Source organism: Nomascus leucogenys, chromosome 12 (genome assembly GCF_006542625.1).
Source record: "Nomascus leucogenys isolate Asia chromosome 12, Asia_NLE_v1, whole genome shotgun sequence".
NCBI classification, from domain to species: domain Eukaryota; kingdom Metazoa; phylum Chordata; class Mammalia; order Primates; family Hylobatidae; genus Nomascus; species Nomascus leucogenys.
In genome coordinates this window covers 38,842,030-38,859,379 of record NC_044392.1, presented here as the reverse complement: position 1 = coordinate 38,859,379, position 17,350 = coordinate 38,842,030, and the positions used below count along the sequence as shown (strand labels likewise).

The window sequence follows — 17,350 nt, the reverse complement described above, 5'->3', positions numbered from 1 at the left end:
AGCTCGGGTCTCTCTGGAAGGACATCCTGGATTATGGTCATGAGTTAGTGCTCAACTATAGCCAAGACCAATGTCTCCAGGATTCACCTGTGTGTTTCTTTCTCTGGGCATGTTTATTTAGGGACTTATTTATGGAAATAGTGTTGCTGTTGCTGGAAGTGGCTAGGAACACTGAGACATGTATTTTATCTTATCCAAATCAATGCTATGAAACTGTGCTCATCATTCTTTGTAGTTGTGGATCACACACCACTCAGCCCCTCACTATGTGGCCATTTAAATCTTCCGTGTTTTATTTGCTTTGGATCCATCCTCTTCAGTCAAAACCATCTGAGTACATTGCTTTTTTTTTTTTTTTAACCCCTCTGGGTGTGTCAGTATTATACTGCTTAGAAATTGTCTTAGAAAGCTTCTGTTTCCTGAAAAAGAAAGTGCCTTACTCATGTCATCCTCTTATTTACTCCATCCCTGTTATTGCCTATTAAAGTCTTGTCCATCCTTCAAGAACCTGATCAGATATTTATTTCTCCATGAAGCCTTCCTTAATCACTCCAGCTTAAGGAAATTTCTTCTCTCTTTATAATATTGTATCACATACTATTTCTAATAGTGCATCCAATGCTTGCTTGATTATTAGTGTTACTCAGAGGGAATTTTTTAAAAATCAACTTTGTATTCTAGAACAGTTTTTTTTTTTTTTTTTGTCTCGCTCTGTCGCCCAGGCTGGAGTGCAGTGGCATAATCTTGGCTCACTGCAACCTCCACCTCCTGGGTTCAAATGATTCTCATGCCTTAGCCTCCCAAGTAGCTGGGATTACAGGCACCCACCACTATGCCTGGCTAATTTTTGTATTTTTAACAGAGACAGGGTTTCACCATGATGGCCAGGCTGGTCTCGAACTCCTGAACTCAGGTGATCCACCGGCCTCGGCCTTCCAAAGGTCTGGGATTACAGGCATGAGCCACTGTGCCTGGCCTTCTAGAACAGTTTTATATTTACATAATCATTGTGAAGCTAGTACAGGGAATCCTTGTATATCCCACATCCAGTTTGCCCTATTATTATCATCCTATATTAACATAGTACATTTGTCAAAATGAATGAACTGATACAGATACATTATTATTAGCTAAAGTCCATTCTCTATTCTGATTTCCTCAGTTTCCCCTAATGTCCTTTGTCTGGATATAACGTTACACTTAGTCATCATGTCTCCTTAGGCTCCCTGAGCTGTGATAGTTTCTCAGACTTCCTTGTTTTTAATGACCTTGACAGTTTTGAGGATTACTCATCAGGAACTTTATAGAATTTCCCTCAATTGAGATTTGTCTGGTGATTTTTTTATAAGTAGACTGAGATAATAGGTTTTTGGGAGGAAGACCACAGAGGTAAAGTGTCATTTTCATCACATCATATCAAGGACACATACTATCAGTATGACTTATCAATATTGATGTTAACCTTGATTATCTGTCTTGAGGAAGTGTTTGTCAGATTTCTCCACTGAAAAGTGACTCTTTTTCTTTCTCCGTTTTTACACTGTACTTCTTGGGACAAAGTAACTATGTGCAACTTACTTTTAAGGAGCTGGGGAAGGGAGATAGTAATGGTTTATTTCCTTAAGAGCAGATTATCTACATAAATTATTTGGAATTCTTTTGCATTGGAAATATGCATATTCTCCCCATTTGTTTATTCAATCATTAATTTATAGCAGCATGGACTCATGGATATTTATTTTATTCTTTGGTTTATAACTCAATACTACTTTTTTTGGGGGGGAACTCATTAAGTTGGCTACTGTGTCCCTTTGACATACCCCATCATCTTTTTGTGTGTACATTTTCTCAATTTCTGGCACTAAAAGATACTCCAAGTCCATCTTGTTTATATTCTGCCCCATTCCCAGAATCAGCTATTTTCCTGAGGAATCCTGTCTCCTTTTGTTGAAGAATGTTATTAGAAATCAAGATCTGAGCACTAGGTTTGCTCATTGCTACTGGGATGTCATTGCCTCTAGGCCTTCTCAGCAGATGGAACATATGTGTGTGTACTAACCCAGGCATATACACATATCTATAAATATTTCCATATGTAACTATTTGTATCCTTATTAAGCTAAACATAAGTTCATACTGATGTCTCCAAATCTAATCTATTATCATAGATAAGATATTATGAATCATTTTGGGGAAACCTGAAAATACAGAATCCCAGGTATCACTCCAGAGATAATGAATCGGGATAAATATTGAACTTATATGTTTTGAAAGGCAAACATTAAAAGTATTGAATGATTCTCTTGGTTGAATATTGGAATCAATATTAAGATTATGAAAACATCAGTTTACATGATAAATATAAGTTTTACTTTACCATTATTCACCATTTGGGTAAGTATTTATCTTAGGAAAACTTTGTTGTCTGACTATAGTTTTGCTAATTTAAATTTCATGAGTGTGCAATCTGATAGAGTTTGAAAATTATTATATTAGGTGATTATTGGATGTGCCATTCAACTCCCAAAGTCTATGATTCAAAGTCCCATATATAAAAATAAACACCGCAGGAACACAAAATTAACTGTGAGAATTGTATTCATTCATGTTGGCAGTATCTGCCTCACTCATTTCCTCTCCTTCTCTTTCTGTTTTCTTGCATTATTGGTTGGCGGCAGACTCCAGTTCCAACACCATCTTCTGAGATGATCCTGATTCCCAGAATGCTCTTGGTGCTATTCCTGCTGCTGCCTATCTTGAGTTCTGCAAAAGCTCAGGTTAATCCAGGTAACATGGCTATTACTCAGCTATACACTAGAAGACCAGCAGAATGTTTAAACTCATCAATGTTCAATGGCGGGTCTAAAAGCTCCCAACAGGGATTACAAAGCTCTTTCTTTTTAAATGTCCATGGTGAAATATGACCAAAATAGGAAGAAAAATGAATATGCTTTATATATATGTATTTTAATACTTACAACCTGTTGAATATTGTAAAAGATTTTCTTATATAGAGTAGGGTGCAGTAAGAGGGCATTTAAAAAAATGGGAGGTGGCAGAAGCAACCATTTGCTTCTGCATCTTCTGAGAAAAACAGGACAGAATTTTTAGATGTCTTAGAGAACTTCTTCAGGTTGGTTTACCAGTTGTTTCGGGCTGTCTTAGACTTTGATTTTACTTGGATGTCCTGTTATGCTTTTGGGATCCTGGTCCTGTGGGATCTCAGTCAGGTTCTCTTTCCTCTAGGGTGTGGCCATGCTCAAAATAGATAGGTTAGGAGAATCTTTTGAGCCCAAATTTGTGGGATTATTTTGTATTACATGCATTTTTAAAGTTTAAATGGAAGTAAATAATTGTATTATTTATTACACAATAATGCTGCTTAACAACCTACCCAAAGCTCAGTGTCTTTAAACAGCATTTATTTGGCTCCTAGCTGGACTTGTTTGGACTGTTCTCTGTTCTGTGTTGATTTACTCAAGCATAACTGGGAGTCAGCTGGCTATTGGCTCATCTAGGATGGCCATGGCACTGATGAATGGGGCAACTTTGCTGTGCTCTGTTTCATCCTCCTGCAGACTAACCTGGATATGTTTTCCTGGATATTGCACAGGAACAAGACCAGAAGCCAGAATATTCAAACATTTTTCAAGCCACTGCTGAAATCATGTTTACTAAGTCTCATTGGCCAAAGCAATTCATGTGGCCAAGCCCCGAGTCAGAGTGGGAGAGCACAAACAATTAGATGGTAAAAGTCTGGGATGCAGGTATTGGAGAAGAATTGGAGTCATTTTTTTTTTCATTTTGCCACAAATATGAACATGGAAAAGTATACAGCTTAAGTGTTCAATTTTATGAATTTCATAAACTGAACACATATAAACAGTACCCGGATTAAGAAACAGAACTATACCAGCACTTCAGAAGCTCTCTTCATGCTCCCTCCCAGTAACTTTTCTCACCACCCCCCAAAGGTAGCCATTATCCTGCTTTCTAGCAACATAGATTAGTTTTGCCCATTTTTGTACTTTATATAAATGGAATTAGATGATGCATAAATACTCTTTGTGTCTGGCTTCTTTCACTCAACATTTTGTTTATGAAATTCATCCTACTGTTGCATGCAGTTGTCAACTATTCATTTTCATTGTTGTGTATTACTTTGTTTGAATATTTTATTTAGCCAATCTACTGTAGATGGGAATTTGAATAATTTCTAGTTTGGGCCCATTATGAACAAAGCTCCTATAATTATTCTTGTGTAAAACTTTTGGTAGAGATAAGTACTCAGTTCCTTTGAGTATACGCTTAGAAGTGGAACTTCATATGTGTAGCATATGATATACTATTCTGCATAATACCAAAAATTTTTTGAAGTGCTTTACCATTGTACCATCCCATAGCAGTATATGCGAGTTCCAGTTGTTCCATGCTATATTTCGATTCTTGAGGGTGCTTTAATTTTGTCCTTTTCATAGCATAAGTGTACATTTGTGAAAATGCTTGCTCTCCTCCCTTCATAAAAGTTCCACGTGCATGGGTTTTTCTTTATACCTTCAATAGGAAATATGATCAAACATCCTTAAAATCAAAGAATTATTGGTTGAAGGAGCCCAGTGCCTTGTTACTTTCTCGTAATAAGCTCAGCTGTTGCATCTCAGATCCTAACTTGGGTACCATTTTTTCCTTTTTCTGTTCTGTATTCCTCTCAATCAATTGTTGATGTTTGATTGCCTCCTACTACATTCTTCATGCTCTGAGTTCTAAGGAAGAGTGCTGTGAGTGCATGGAGTGGTGGGATGTTTCAGTGGTAAGCATAGTCATGGAGACTGGCATGCCATGAGGACATTTAAATGACTAGCCAGGGGAGCTAATCTTCTGTGTTAGAGTCCACACTGTGGCCCCAGAGCAGGAAATGGGCTGTTTGGAGACAGCAAATAGTCATCTTAATTTTTTTTTTCTATTTCTGGTGTCAGGTATTTTTGTTGGCTCTTTTTGACAGGGAAAAAGAAATAGACTTCTTGCTTTGCAAAGACCTTTATAGGAAAACAGGACATGTTGAAGGACTAATCCTTCCCTCTGCCATTTCTTTCTATTTTACCAAGTCAAACCAGATATGAGTGTTTGAGGCAGATGAGAAATTTTCATTCATTATCAGTGATAAAGAGTCTACCATGAATCCTGAGGCTCATAGAATGTTATAGCTTGCACACTGCTGAGCATAAAGTCAGCATATGATAAATGCATGTTGATTTAAGGATGACTCTTCAGGAGTCCTTACTCATGTCAACTGAAAGACTGACTATAACTGAAAGTATTGAAAGGTAACTGAAGGCACCGAAAGACTGAGTAAATTCTTGGCCAGTTAGGTTTTTCCCACAGAATGGCCACATGGTATAACAAATAGAACTTAAGCCAAGAGACCTGGGTTATAAGCAAATCCAATATGCAACCAATTATTAAATTACTGAAACATTTTAGTTGGTTATTGGATATAAAATATTGGTTGGTTAATAGTAACTGAGCTAAGCATTAAACTCAATAAAATAAAAATAAAATAATAATTAGTTGAAGCTCATTGTTGAAGATCTTACAATGACTATTGGTCAATAAGCCTTCAGTATTAGCATGATTTAGTTGATAACAAACATTGAATATGATATTATGATATGAAATATCAATCTTGGGGGCTCAGCAGATACCAAGAGAGGATAAATAATCTTGTTTGTGTTTTTAAAAACTCTCTAATATTTGAAATTATAAATGTCTCACAGGTGTCGTCCATGGAGGCTGCAGAGTAGTGGTGGTATGACAGAGATAGTTGGCCGAAGCATGAAGGCAGCAGAGTTCTTGGCTCACTGTTCTAAAGCATCTGAGTTTTGGCAAAGCAGGCAGTGAGGCAGATGGTGTTAGTGGCATTTCCAGTAATGGCAGTGTTAAAGGCGGCATTGTCAATGGGGCCTGCAGCATAGGCTATGCAAGTCTTTGTGGGAAATGCTGACATGAAGGTGTATATACATAGTCCTGAACTGTGGGCAGTGTTCTCAGCTCTCTTCCAGCTGCAACAGTGCACCAGGAACTGAAACCTAATCATCGCTAATCCAGTGGGAGATGTTATTGGAAGAATTTGAGGCAGTTTCTTATGCCCAAATCATGGCTCAGAAATACCATTTAGCTAGTGACATACAAGTCAAACAAATAATCATCACAATAATTTCTGAAAATCATTTATACAAATCAACAGATGATTGGAATGTTATTAGTTCTGATGAATTATTTGGAGTTAACTTAGAAAAAAGTATTTAGCTTACTTTTGAGTAACAACCCTAATTATAATCCTGACTTGGTCATAAATTAATTGTGTGACAGTGAGGGAGTTGTTACGTGTCTCTTTATACTTCCTTAATATTTTCACCTGTAGTAAGAATAAGTTGGATTAGATAATGTATGGGACCCTTTCTGCTACAAAATTGCTGTGATTTTTATGGTGCGAGAACTTTATAGCCCATACTGGAAGATTTGTTGGGCTTTGGGCTTGGAAGTATAGCCCCTGAAATTGCATGGCTGTTTTTTGCAAGAAAGACTACTTGTTTCCAACTCCCTACCACTTCCCAGGCTCAGGGATGTGAAGTCTGAGTTTCAGGAGAATCTTGCCTTTGGGGCTAAGCACACAGGAAGTGACTGATAAATACTTAAAAAGTTTAAACCCTAAAACTCTGTTTAGTGGCAGGTGAGTGCAGAAACCCTGCCCCAGCCTAACCTGCAGGAGAGTCATAGTGCTACAAGCTACCCTGCTCCAGAGCATCTTTTGCTCTAGAGGTGGGGCCAAGAAGTAGCATTTCAGGCTGAAGATACAGCGTATGCAATGGCTGAGAGGAGGGTGAGGAACATGTGGGGCTCCTGGTGGAGGGTAATGAGTGAGAGAGCCAGCAGGGCTATGTAGGAGATCCATTCCCCTGTGGGATCCTTGAGTCAAGTTTTCACTTATTTCCAACTTGGGCTGGGACTGCCAAACTTGATAGGAGAACTAAGGGTATCTCCATGGGAAAGGGACCTCTTTAGACCCCACAATCATGCACAAAAATACTGGGCTGCAGTAGTTGTTTGAGTGGACATCAGTGTCAGGCTCCCCTAGGGGTTATAAAACCACTGTTTCAACGGTTGGTGGGGAACTGGCACCTTATGTTTTTCCAGGTAGGAGGATGAATAGAAGTATCCTGATGATCCTGAAATTCTAGCCCAGTGGTCCAAAGCCCTGGGACACACCCAGCCAATTAGAGGACTGTTGTGTATAAAATGCACAGGGGTGCTTGTTTTCACTCCCCTGACTTGGCCTGTGACAACTATTTGTGCTTAGGAAAGGGAGAAACATCTCTTCTTCTCAGCAGGCAAACCAGGCCTTTAGGATCCATGGTACAAAGCTGGAGCAGGGCAGTGCTGGAACTTCCCATTTTCATATCACACTTTCCCCTCATAGGAAGCAGGCAACTTACTACCAGTTCAGAGTCCTGGGGTGGGAGTCCCCCTTTGGTATCCAGAATGCTTCCACTTTGAAAAAGAGTGGCAAAGCTATTCAGGGTTTGGGATTAGGAGAAGAAGAGCTTTTCGCCTCCTGGCCCCAAATTTATTTTAGGTTCACCACTGCGGTTTTTGTTCTTTCAAGTATCAATCCCACATGTCAGTGAGTTCTTAGGGTCAGGCAACTAGAATTCTAGACTATTCATGTTGGAATAGACCTTAGAAATATCTAAGTCACTCTTCCTCACTTTACAGATGAGGACACTGGGAGTCAAAGCAGGTGAGTGATTTGCCCATGCTCCACATTTAGCTAATAGTAAAGCTAGGACAGGGACCCAGGGCTACCTGTCTCCCAACCCCAGGTGACTTCTACCTGGGCCCTCAGGGAGCTATGTGCTGAAGTGACCTTTATCTAAATATCATGTATATCTGTGCAGCCTTATGCCTTCCTTTCTGCAACCAACTTCCAATGTACATTTATGGGGGTGAGATGTAATTGAGGTTTGAGGGACAGCCTGAGGCCAAAGAATGGAGTCAGATGAATAGGATATACAGTGCTCACACCTAGTCTCATTATGCTAAATGAGGAAGGCTGGAGCTAGAAGCCCTGCAGGGCCAACTTACCCCCACCCAGAAACTGAAGCACCAAGGATGCTTTGGTTCCCTTCTGCACCAGGTTGTCCCTTTATCACCACTCCCTTGTCTTCCACCAAGGCTGCTATGTGTTCACCTACACATATTTCCAGATTGGAGACTCATTTATGTTTCCCTGGGTTCTCATCATTCGTGTTCCCAGAGATGTGCTGAGAAGGTTTATGTGGCCTCATCTGTTAATGAGAAGGTGATGCTAGTTTCAGGTTTGTGAAACCAGGCCTGAGGTACTAGTGTTGTGATGTGTGTGTATGTGTGTGTGTAGGGGGGGCGGGGGGAGAGAGTGTGTGTTAGACGGCCTGAACAGGGCCCTGAGAAAAAGATAAAAGGCTGGTAAAAGACCTCTCTGGTTGAATTTATCTTAAGTGAGCAATGCTAGAAGCTGCCCAGATTGGCTCTTTCTTGCTTGTGTGTTTGTTAAGTCTAGGCTGATGCCTGAGAGTGGACTTTGGCATCCTTCCTGCCAGTAAAAGAGTCTTTCTCTGGGTAAAACAGAAACTCATCTGCCCCTTGAGCCCCCTTAGTTGTGCCAAATAGGGAAAAAGAGAATGCAAAACTCAAAGAATATTCAATGAACACTTAATATATTCTGAGTACCATTTGAAGTGGTGTCAACAAATTTAATCTTCACAATAATCTTATTAGTATTAGTATTATTATATAATAGTAGTATTATTATTCCAGTTTTACAGAGGAGAAAGTGAGGCCAAGAAGCATTAGGTAACTCACATGAGGTTACAGAGAAAGCTAAGTGGCAGAACCGGGATTTGACCCTGCTCCAGCCAGCATAGTCTTTTCTTCTACTTCTTCTTTTTTCTTTATCCCGTTTTTCAAATTTCCAACAATGTATCAGTTAAGAGTTTTTTGGGGTTTTTTTGTTTGTTTTTGGAGAGGGCATCTTGCTCTGTCACCCAGGCTGGAGGGCAGTGACATGAACATGACTCACTGCAGCCTCAACCTCCTGGGCTCAAGCCATCCTCCTGCCTCAGCTCCCCAAGTAGCTGGGACTACAGGCATGTGCCACCACACCTAACTAGTTTGAATATTTTTTGTGGAGAAGGGGTTTTGCCATGTTGGCCAGACTGGTCTTGAACTCCTAACCTTGCCCTCCTAAAGTGCTGGGATTACAGGCATGAGCCACCACACCCAGCCACAAGCATGCTGTTGACCTCTGTGCTCTACTGCCTGTGGAGTGTGAGACTCAAGGAATGTCAAGGCAGAGGAAACCCAGATTCATGGACCAGCCATGAATGGGCTGCAGAGACCCGTGAATCCCCTGAAATTGCATCCCAAACTTAATGTGTGAAGACAAAAGTACATTTGCAGAAGGAAAAAAGTTTTCTATTATCAGATGCTCAAAAGACTCTGTGACCAGTTCCAGAAAAGGCTAAGAATGGTGGATTTAATCTAATCTTGTACAAATGAGGAAACTGAGGTTTAGAGAGATAAAGTGATGGGAGGAAACATGTTTGAAAAGACTATTAGCAGACCTAACCAGCCTTTGCCTACTCGCTGGACGAGCATGGTCAGAGTTTTGGGTTCTCTGAACTGCAGTCTTCTCACTTATCACTGATCACTGCCTTAAGGGCTGTTAGGAAGAGTAAGAGAATATACGTAAAGTACCTAGCATAGCGTCAAACACACAGAATGTGATTAATAAATGCTAGAACTTCTGTCCTCTTCCTTAATTTTGTATATTGTGCTGTGATAATGGCAGACTTCATTAGTCTTTCCATTATTCTCTACTGTCCTTTATATTTTAAATTAATTATTTAATTAATTAATTATTTAACTTAATTACTATACTGTAAAAATATTTCATTTTCTTTGAGGGCAGACTTCACCTAATTCCTGGGCTTTATATCTTGGGATAAAAGGGTTCCAAACACATCTACTGCATCATCACCTTTCCATCCAAAGTAGCCAGGTGAATTCCCAGTTCATACCCTAAAACTTTGCCTTCTCCCTGTTGTTTTGCATTCTGAGGCCTAGATTCCTAGTTGTACAAGGCAGTCAGAGGAGCTAAAAGTAATGCAAGAAAAAACAAAGCTCCACTTCTTTCTGTTGTCAGTAGGGATAGAGGCCCAGGGAGACCTAGTCTCCTTGGGTCTAAACTTTGGGGCCAGGAGCATGATCATGGGACTGCAGGAAGAGCTTCACACAAAGTCCCTTTTCTGGACCTCTCAGTTTTCACAACCACCTGCAGAGCTCAGTGTTGTCAGGGCTCTCATGTGGAAAGACTAAGAGTCTACAGAAGAACAACAGTGTTGGCAGGAGCAGACAAGGAGACAGGGACCCTGCTGACCGTGGAAACTGGGCACTGGGGCCATTAGGGCCATGCATCACTGCTGCTTCACATATTGGCTTATTCATGTTTTGTTCTGAAAGCTGACAAGAACTCTAGGGGCTTCAAGCCCATAAGATCAAGACCTATAATATAGCGATATAAGTATGTAGGAAACATAGATTGATACAGATATAAAATAGGAAAAGGATACGAAACAAATATAATATATAGGATAAAAATATAAGTATTATAATAAATATTATACACATATATTTATATATGTATGTATATTTATGTATGTATTTATGTATATATAGATATATCTATATGTTCACGTGTTACATGTTACACTTGAACATATATATCTATATATAAATGTATAGATATATATGTCTTTAAAAATAGATAGATATATATATCTTTATATATATATACATACATATTCCATAAATACATCCATAAATATGTTCACATTTTACCCAATCAGGTCAAATCTCCAGTGTCATGCTAGTTGAGATACTGAAGGTATAAGAGTTAGCTGGAGCTGAAAGAATTTGCCAGGCCAGGCAAAATGAGGAAGGGAAAGATTTTGAGCCGAAGAAAAGGCACAGAGGCATAAATTGAAAAACAAGAGTGAGGATAGTGATTATGGAGGGGTCATGAGGGCAAAGGTGGGGTTAGGATGGCACCAAAAGTAGGAACCATATAATCTTGGGATCCTCAGTATGTGACAAATGTTTTATGATCAAAGGCCTTGTCTTCACCTGGTGTTAACATAATGCTATGCCATGCTGTCTTTCCCAGGGTGCACGTTCCTTTTGCTATCACATTTCAACAAATCCTGGGACCAGTGCATGCTAAAAATTAGACAAGCAATAATCCTCCCTGGGCTCTCTGTCCAGATTCTTCCCCAACTTGGTGATTCTTGACCCTAGGGATCACACGATAAACAGGGTGTGTGTGCTGGTAGCAGGCTGTGATGACCACGTGAGACGGTTACTAGACAGACTATGACAATGGAGATCAAGAGATCTAGATTCTAGTTCCAGCTCCGTCACTATCTAGCTTTGTGACTTTAGGTAAATCTCTGCACCTCACTTTGCTCATTTATAACATGGGGTCCATAAACTTTGCTCTCTGAACTTCATAGGGTTACTGCAGGGGATTGAATGAGATAATGGAAATAAATGGGCTTTGGAAAGTTACATGCAAATATCAAAGACTGTGATTTGTTACTTTTGGAAGAGAAGAAAATGAAAATAAACACTATGAAACAACAGTTTCTATCAAGCAGATGATGCAGGAGGAAGAAAGAGAAAAAAACTCCATTAGTGACCATTAAGGTCCCTTGTGGTCCCCAAGACAGACTCAAGTTGCTTTTGGGCAATGGGGCTTCTAACAGTCCTGAACTCTGGCCACCCTAACTCTAAAGGGATGCAAGGCCCTGTGCTCAAGCCAAGCATATCCATTACTATATACACATATATATATTTTTTTTCTGGAGCGAATAGTGTGATTGTTGACTTAGCTCTTGGTCCTGGCCTGTGGGTCTCTGAAGAGTATGGATGTGGCAAGATAGCCCTCACAGAATTTTTCAGTGGTTTTGACACATACACAGTAAAGTAGAAGTTAAGACACTAAAATCAGTGAGGTTTTTTTATGAGCCTAAGTAGGAGGTGATGAGTTGTTAAAAAAATTTATGCAACTTTTTTTTTCTTCCTGCTTCAGAGGTTTTTATGACTTTGGTCTTTGTCTCTGGTGTAGTGATAATCTTTTGTGTCTTCATGACCAGCACCTATTACAGTGCTCGGCTTATATAGGCAATCAACAAATGCTTGATGAATAAGAAGAGGGAGGGGGAGAAAAAGGAAGTCAAGGAAACTCCCAGGCTTCTCTGTATTTATTTATTTATTTTTATTAAATTATTTTTAAAACGGAGTTTCACTCTTATTACCCAGGCTGGAGTGCAATGGCGCGATCTCAGCTCACTGCAACCTCCGCCTCCCAGGTTCAAGAGATTCTCCTGCCTCAGCCTCTGGAGTAGCTGGTATTACAGGCATGCACCACCACGCCTGGCTAATTTTGTATTTTTAGTAGGGACAAGGTTTCTCCATGTTGGTCAGGCTGGTCTCGAACTCCCCACCTCAGGTGATCCGCTTACCTTGGCCTCCCAAAATGCTGGGATTATGGCGTAAGACACCAAGCCCTGTTTTTTTTATTTTTCCAGAAAACAAAACAAAAAAATATCTAAATGATGCCATGTGAGACTTGATCTCAGAAAGACGTTGAGAAGCTGAGAAGGAACCCATAGGAATATCATCCTTTTAAATGATGAGATGCTGAGTATGGAGTGAGTAAATTAGAAGGAAGATAACGAACCGAGGCCACTTCGGCTGAAGCTACTAAAGTGCAGCACCAGGGGTCCAGCCTTCTAGTGTTAGAGAACTGGGAGAGCCCATCTCCTTGCAGAGGTAGAGCAGCCCAGGGCTGCAGGGGAGGGTGAGGCCTTCATGCTTGTTCCTCAGTGCCTAAGGTCTTCGTTTAGGCTACAAGCGGAGCATTTTGATCGTTATACATAAAGGAAAATGTGGTTAAATTTAATTCAAATATATGTAAACATCTTATGATTGGCATTTCAAGGGAGGAAGTCAATCTTTCGGCTACTGTAACCTATATTAAAGATAGGAAGTATGCAATGATGTGTACTGTCTAGGTACAGGCATTGCTAACTTGAGAAATGTATTGGCATGGAGGAGCCCTGGGCTTGCGCATAGGACAAACCCACCTCGAAAGCGGAGCAGAGTGTCTTCATTCTGGGTAGCTGGTAGGATATAAGCCTGAATTCTTGGTCTTCCAGTGCTTCTTAAAAACTCCCACATGTTCTCTCTCCCCACCGGGTCCTGAACTCTAATCTGTGTCCTGTCCAACTCTCAAAAAATCAGCTCAGCTCTTCAGAGGGCTTCTCCTTACATTCCCCCTCCACACAGCCCCAGCATTTGGCACATGTGCTGAGTGAGATATACTGCATGCTCGAGAGATACCAGGTCTCCCTCAGAAACTCTGCTAATTTTGTCCCGTAGCGACCCTCTGCTAGTGCCAAACCCGGAGTCAGCCTCCTGCCCCTGCTCCAAATGGGCAAATGGCCGAAAGTGGCTACAGAAGTTCCCTCACCTCTCTGAGATTCTCCCTTCTCTGAAGTCTTGGTCTCTGCATTCTCATTGCCTCAGAAACAATCAGATTCCTTCAAGTAGATGATTTATGAATTTTATTTAGCTCTTCCAGTTACTTTTAGAGGGAGCACTGATTACTGCACGCTACTCCATCCCACCTAGAAACAGAGATATTAATAAAAAGTGAATTTATACTTCGTTGCCGCTGTGATTCATATTAACTAATCATGTCTTACTTTTTGACTTGACTTCTAGGAAGCTCAGAGCCAAAGTTGAAACCCATCATCAGCCAGTGGTATATTAACCTTAGCTCTAGCTTATCTAATTGTTCATATTTTCTTTTTCCTTTATCCAAATTTCTTCACTTATTTATTTATTTGTTTATTTTTATCTCAGGCAACTTTGGAAGCTGACTCCAAACTTTACTGAATGAGTCAAAGTAAAAATAATTAAAAAATAAATAATACCTAACTTTATTGAACATTAGTGCTCTAAGTGCTTTACATAATTAACTCATATATTCCTTATGGCATTCCTATAAACAAGTGCCATTACTACCATGAAATTGAGAGGCTGAAAGCTTAAGTAACCTTTCTAAGGTCATAAAACCTTTTAATTGTTTAAGAAAGAGTGAATATAATATTTAAAACAAAGAATTCTCTCTTCTCCTCTTAGATATCATTTATTGAGCCCCATTACATTCTATAAAGTATGCTAACTTCTTTGTATACGTTATGTTAACCTTGACTTGGCAGAATTATTAAAGAGGAAGAAACCGAAGTTCACAGAGGTTTGGTAACTGGTAGTGGGGTCCCATAATTCAGAAGTGGCAGAGCCAAGTTTTAATATAAACTTTCCATGATTCCAAACCGTGGCCTCAGTTTTCTTCTTCACTCCTGATCTGCATAGCTACCCAGTTTTCTCTTCAACTTACCTTCTTATTGGGGAAAGGAGATACTATTTACTATGAAAGTTTCACTGACTTTTTTAACCAGGAAGAAGAATTCATTATCTGATCCCTATGTTAGTACCCTGAAACCCACTACAGCTTGGGGACTGCTCTCCTGGGGCTCTGTAAGAATTGTTTCTGGAAAGTATTTTGGGCTTCCAGGAAAACTGCGGTCCTAAAGGTCTATTCCTAAGGGGAATTTCAACTTGCACAAGAGGTCTGGGTGACCATTATACCCAAAGAATAGCCCTGTAGGCCAAAGAAAGAAACCCAAATAATCTTTCTTGGCCCCCCTGTGGAATCCCATTGTGTCAATATCGATCTGCACAAAGGACCAGTCTGAAACAGCCTGCTCTGTGAAGCGTGTGGGAAGCAGGGTCTCAGTGACAGTTTCTTTAATTGGACTACCTTGTCCTTTCAGAAATTGGAAGAACTAGACCATGGTAGCCTAGGGTTGGAGGAGGAAGAACCAGGGATCAGGAGACCTGAATTTCAGTCCTGGTTACCCTAGCCCTCTGTGTGAACTTGAGTAAGTCAGTTCACCTTTCTGGGCCTCAGAGGTTCTGATATTTAACACGGAGACATTAGAGGGATTGGCTTCTTAAATTTGCTTCTGGGCTCCAAAGTTTTATGATTGCAGATGTCCCTTTAGATTGCAGACTGGCTTGAGACCGCTGACCCCAATAATGCCCCCCAGTCAGTCTTGTCTGGGCCCAGAGAGGCCCAGGTGTCAGGTCTCTGCACCTCAGGCCTCATGTGGACCATGTGTGTGTTTTCCTGGAAGCTGCATATAGGACACTCATTGACGGGGAGCCCATGGTCTGGAGCTAGTAGTGAGATGGTAAACATTATGGAACAAGCAGCCCTTTCAGGCTCTCAGCCTTGGCAGGATAGTATGAAAAATAATTCTTGGGAAGCTGAGGACTGGTGGCAGCTGCTTCTCCTCAGCCTGCCTGCCAGGCCCTACCAGAGCTTGGAGGGCTGGTGCTCCCTGCTGGGCCTGCCACAGCCTGTGCTGGTAGTTTTCCACTCTGGGAAACTGGAAAAGTGAGTTGGCTTCTCTGTCCAGGAGATTGGTGGGTAGCGGAAGCATCAGAAAACCACTAAGACAACTCAGCAGGAAAAACCAGGAGACACTTCTTTGCTGCAGGGTCTCTTGCTTCCCTTGCCATTCCCAGCTTTTTCATGCTTCTTTACAGTTCGTAATAGAACAAAGACAGACTGGTGGGATTTGATGAACGAGGAAGTGGACTTGGGGGAAAGCAAGGAGACCTGACATTTAGGGCTTGGGCCAACTTGGCAGTTCTGAGTCTTGACTATTGGCTGAGATCCCTTCCACAGAAGGAGTTTACCCAAAATAGGCACATTCAATGGGAAAACCACACTGGTACAGCTGAGAAGTGCCACGTTGGTTGCCCTGGGCTTCTCCTGGTTCCAAAGATTCAGTAGGATGAGAAAGGTCATCCAAGATCATCTTGTCCATTTTCCTGTGCCTTTTCTCTAAGGCCCTTGGGCATATTGAATCACCGAGAAACTTTGCCTATTTTCTTAGTGTGACTATTGCTGATTTACTAAGTTCTTATCTCTGAATTGTCTATCCTCATCCTTATATTACTTTGTCCCAATTTCTAGACCTCCATCCTAACTTTCGTTGTCTGGAGATTGTGTGCAATACTTGTAGCCCTCTCTGCCTTTTCATCTATTTATTTGCCAAATGTGTGTTGAGCATCTCATGGGTGCTGTGTGTTGGCAGGTACTGAGGGGGAAAAGGAAGAATCTGACATGATTACTATTCTCAAAATTGCTCACAATTTCAACAAGGAGGTAAACAAGCACAAGAGAAACAAAATCTCCGTTGAAGTTTGTTACTTAATAGAGCTCTCCTACAAACCATGATCACTTTTATCCCATACCATGTTTTAGTATTTTCCATAGCTTTGTCACACTACCTGAATAGAAAGAGCCAGTAATAGCCACTGTCAAATACATAATCAAATTGTGTCTATTTGATTATGAAAAATCTATTTTCTTTTTTCTGTCTCCCCTACCGGAATGTAAGATCCATGAGACAAATTATTTTATCTGTCTTGCTTACTACTGTATCTTCAGAAGAACACCTGTTACACAGCAAAAACTTATTTATTAAATAAATACATACACATTTGTAAAAGAAACACATTTGTTAACTAAATACATGCAGGTAAAGATAGGTTGCAATAAAATATGTGATGACTCAGACTTACAAGGAAGTTTCCTGTATCTGCTGTCTGCTAAAACACCATTAGCCAAGGCTACCCTTGACCAAACTCCCAGGACTTTGTTTTTAAGCCTTGTAAAATGAATGAACAACAGAAAACACTTCCTTTATCACTTTTCAATAGATGTTTATTGAGCACTTGGTTAATGCCAGACATCCTATTGGAAATTGGAGATACAACAGAGGAAGATAGACATGATCCTTGCCCTCATAACACATACTGTTTAGTGGGAAGACCAAAATTAAACAATTATTTACATTACAAGTGTAAAAAGTGTTATGAATGAAAACGTTTGTTGTAGGAGTATATAATAGAAATTCCTAACTTAGCTGGGTACTTGGGGGAATTCCTTGGGGGAGTGACTGGCTGACAGCTGGAGGATGAGCAGGAGCCAGTGAGTGAAGGAGGGAGGATGCACATCCCAGGTAAAGGGAGCATCATGCACAGAGACCTTGAGGCTGGAAGATACTTTGTGCATTCGGGAACTGAAATAAGGTCAGCGTGCTTGGTAGAGAGC

The 17,350-nt window shown here is 40.5% G+C and overlaps 1 protein-coding gene across 1 annotated transcript in view; it reads left to right on the top strand.

Moving 5' to 3' along the window:
• DDR2 (discoidin domain receptor tyrosine kinase 2) overlaps positions 1-17,350 on the top strand; it is a 137,471-nt gene that overhangs the window by 70,144 nt on the left and 49,977 nt on the right. The window contains exon 2 of the mRNA XM_030824042.1: positions 2,679-2,787. Within this exon, the coding sequence (XP_030679902.1) occupies positions 2,706-2,787 (82 nt within the window). The 5' untranslated portion in view covers positions 2,679-2,705. The remainder of the gene's footprint in view (positions 1-2,678; positions 2,788-17,350) is intronic.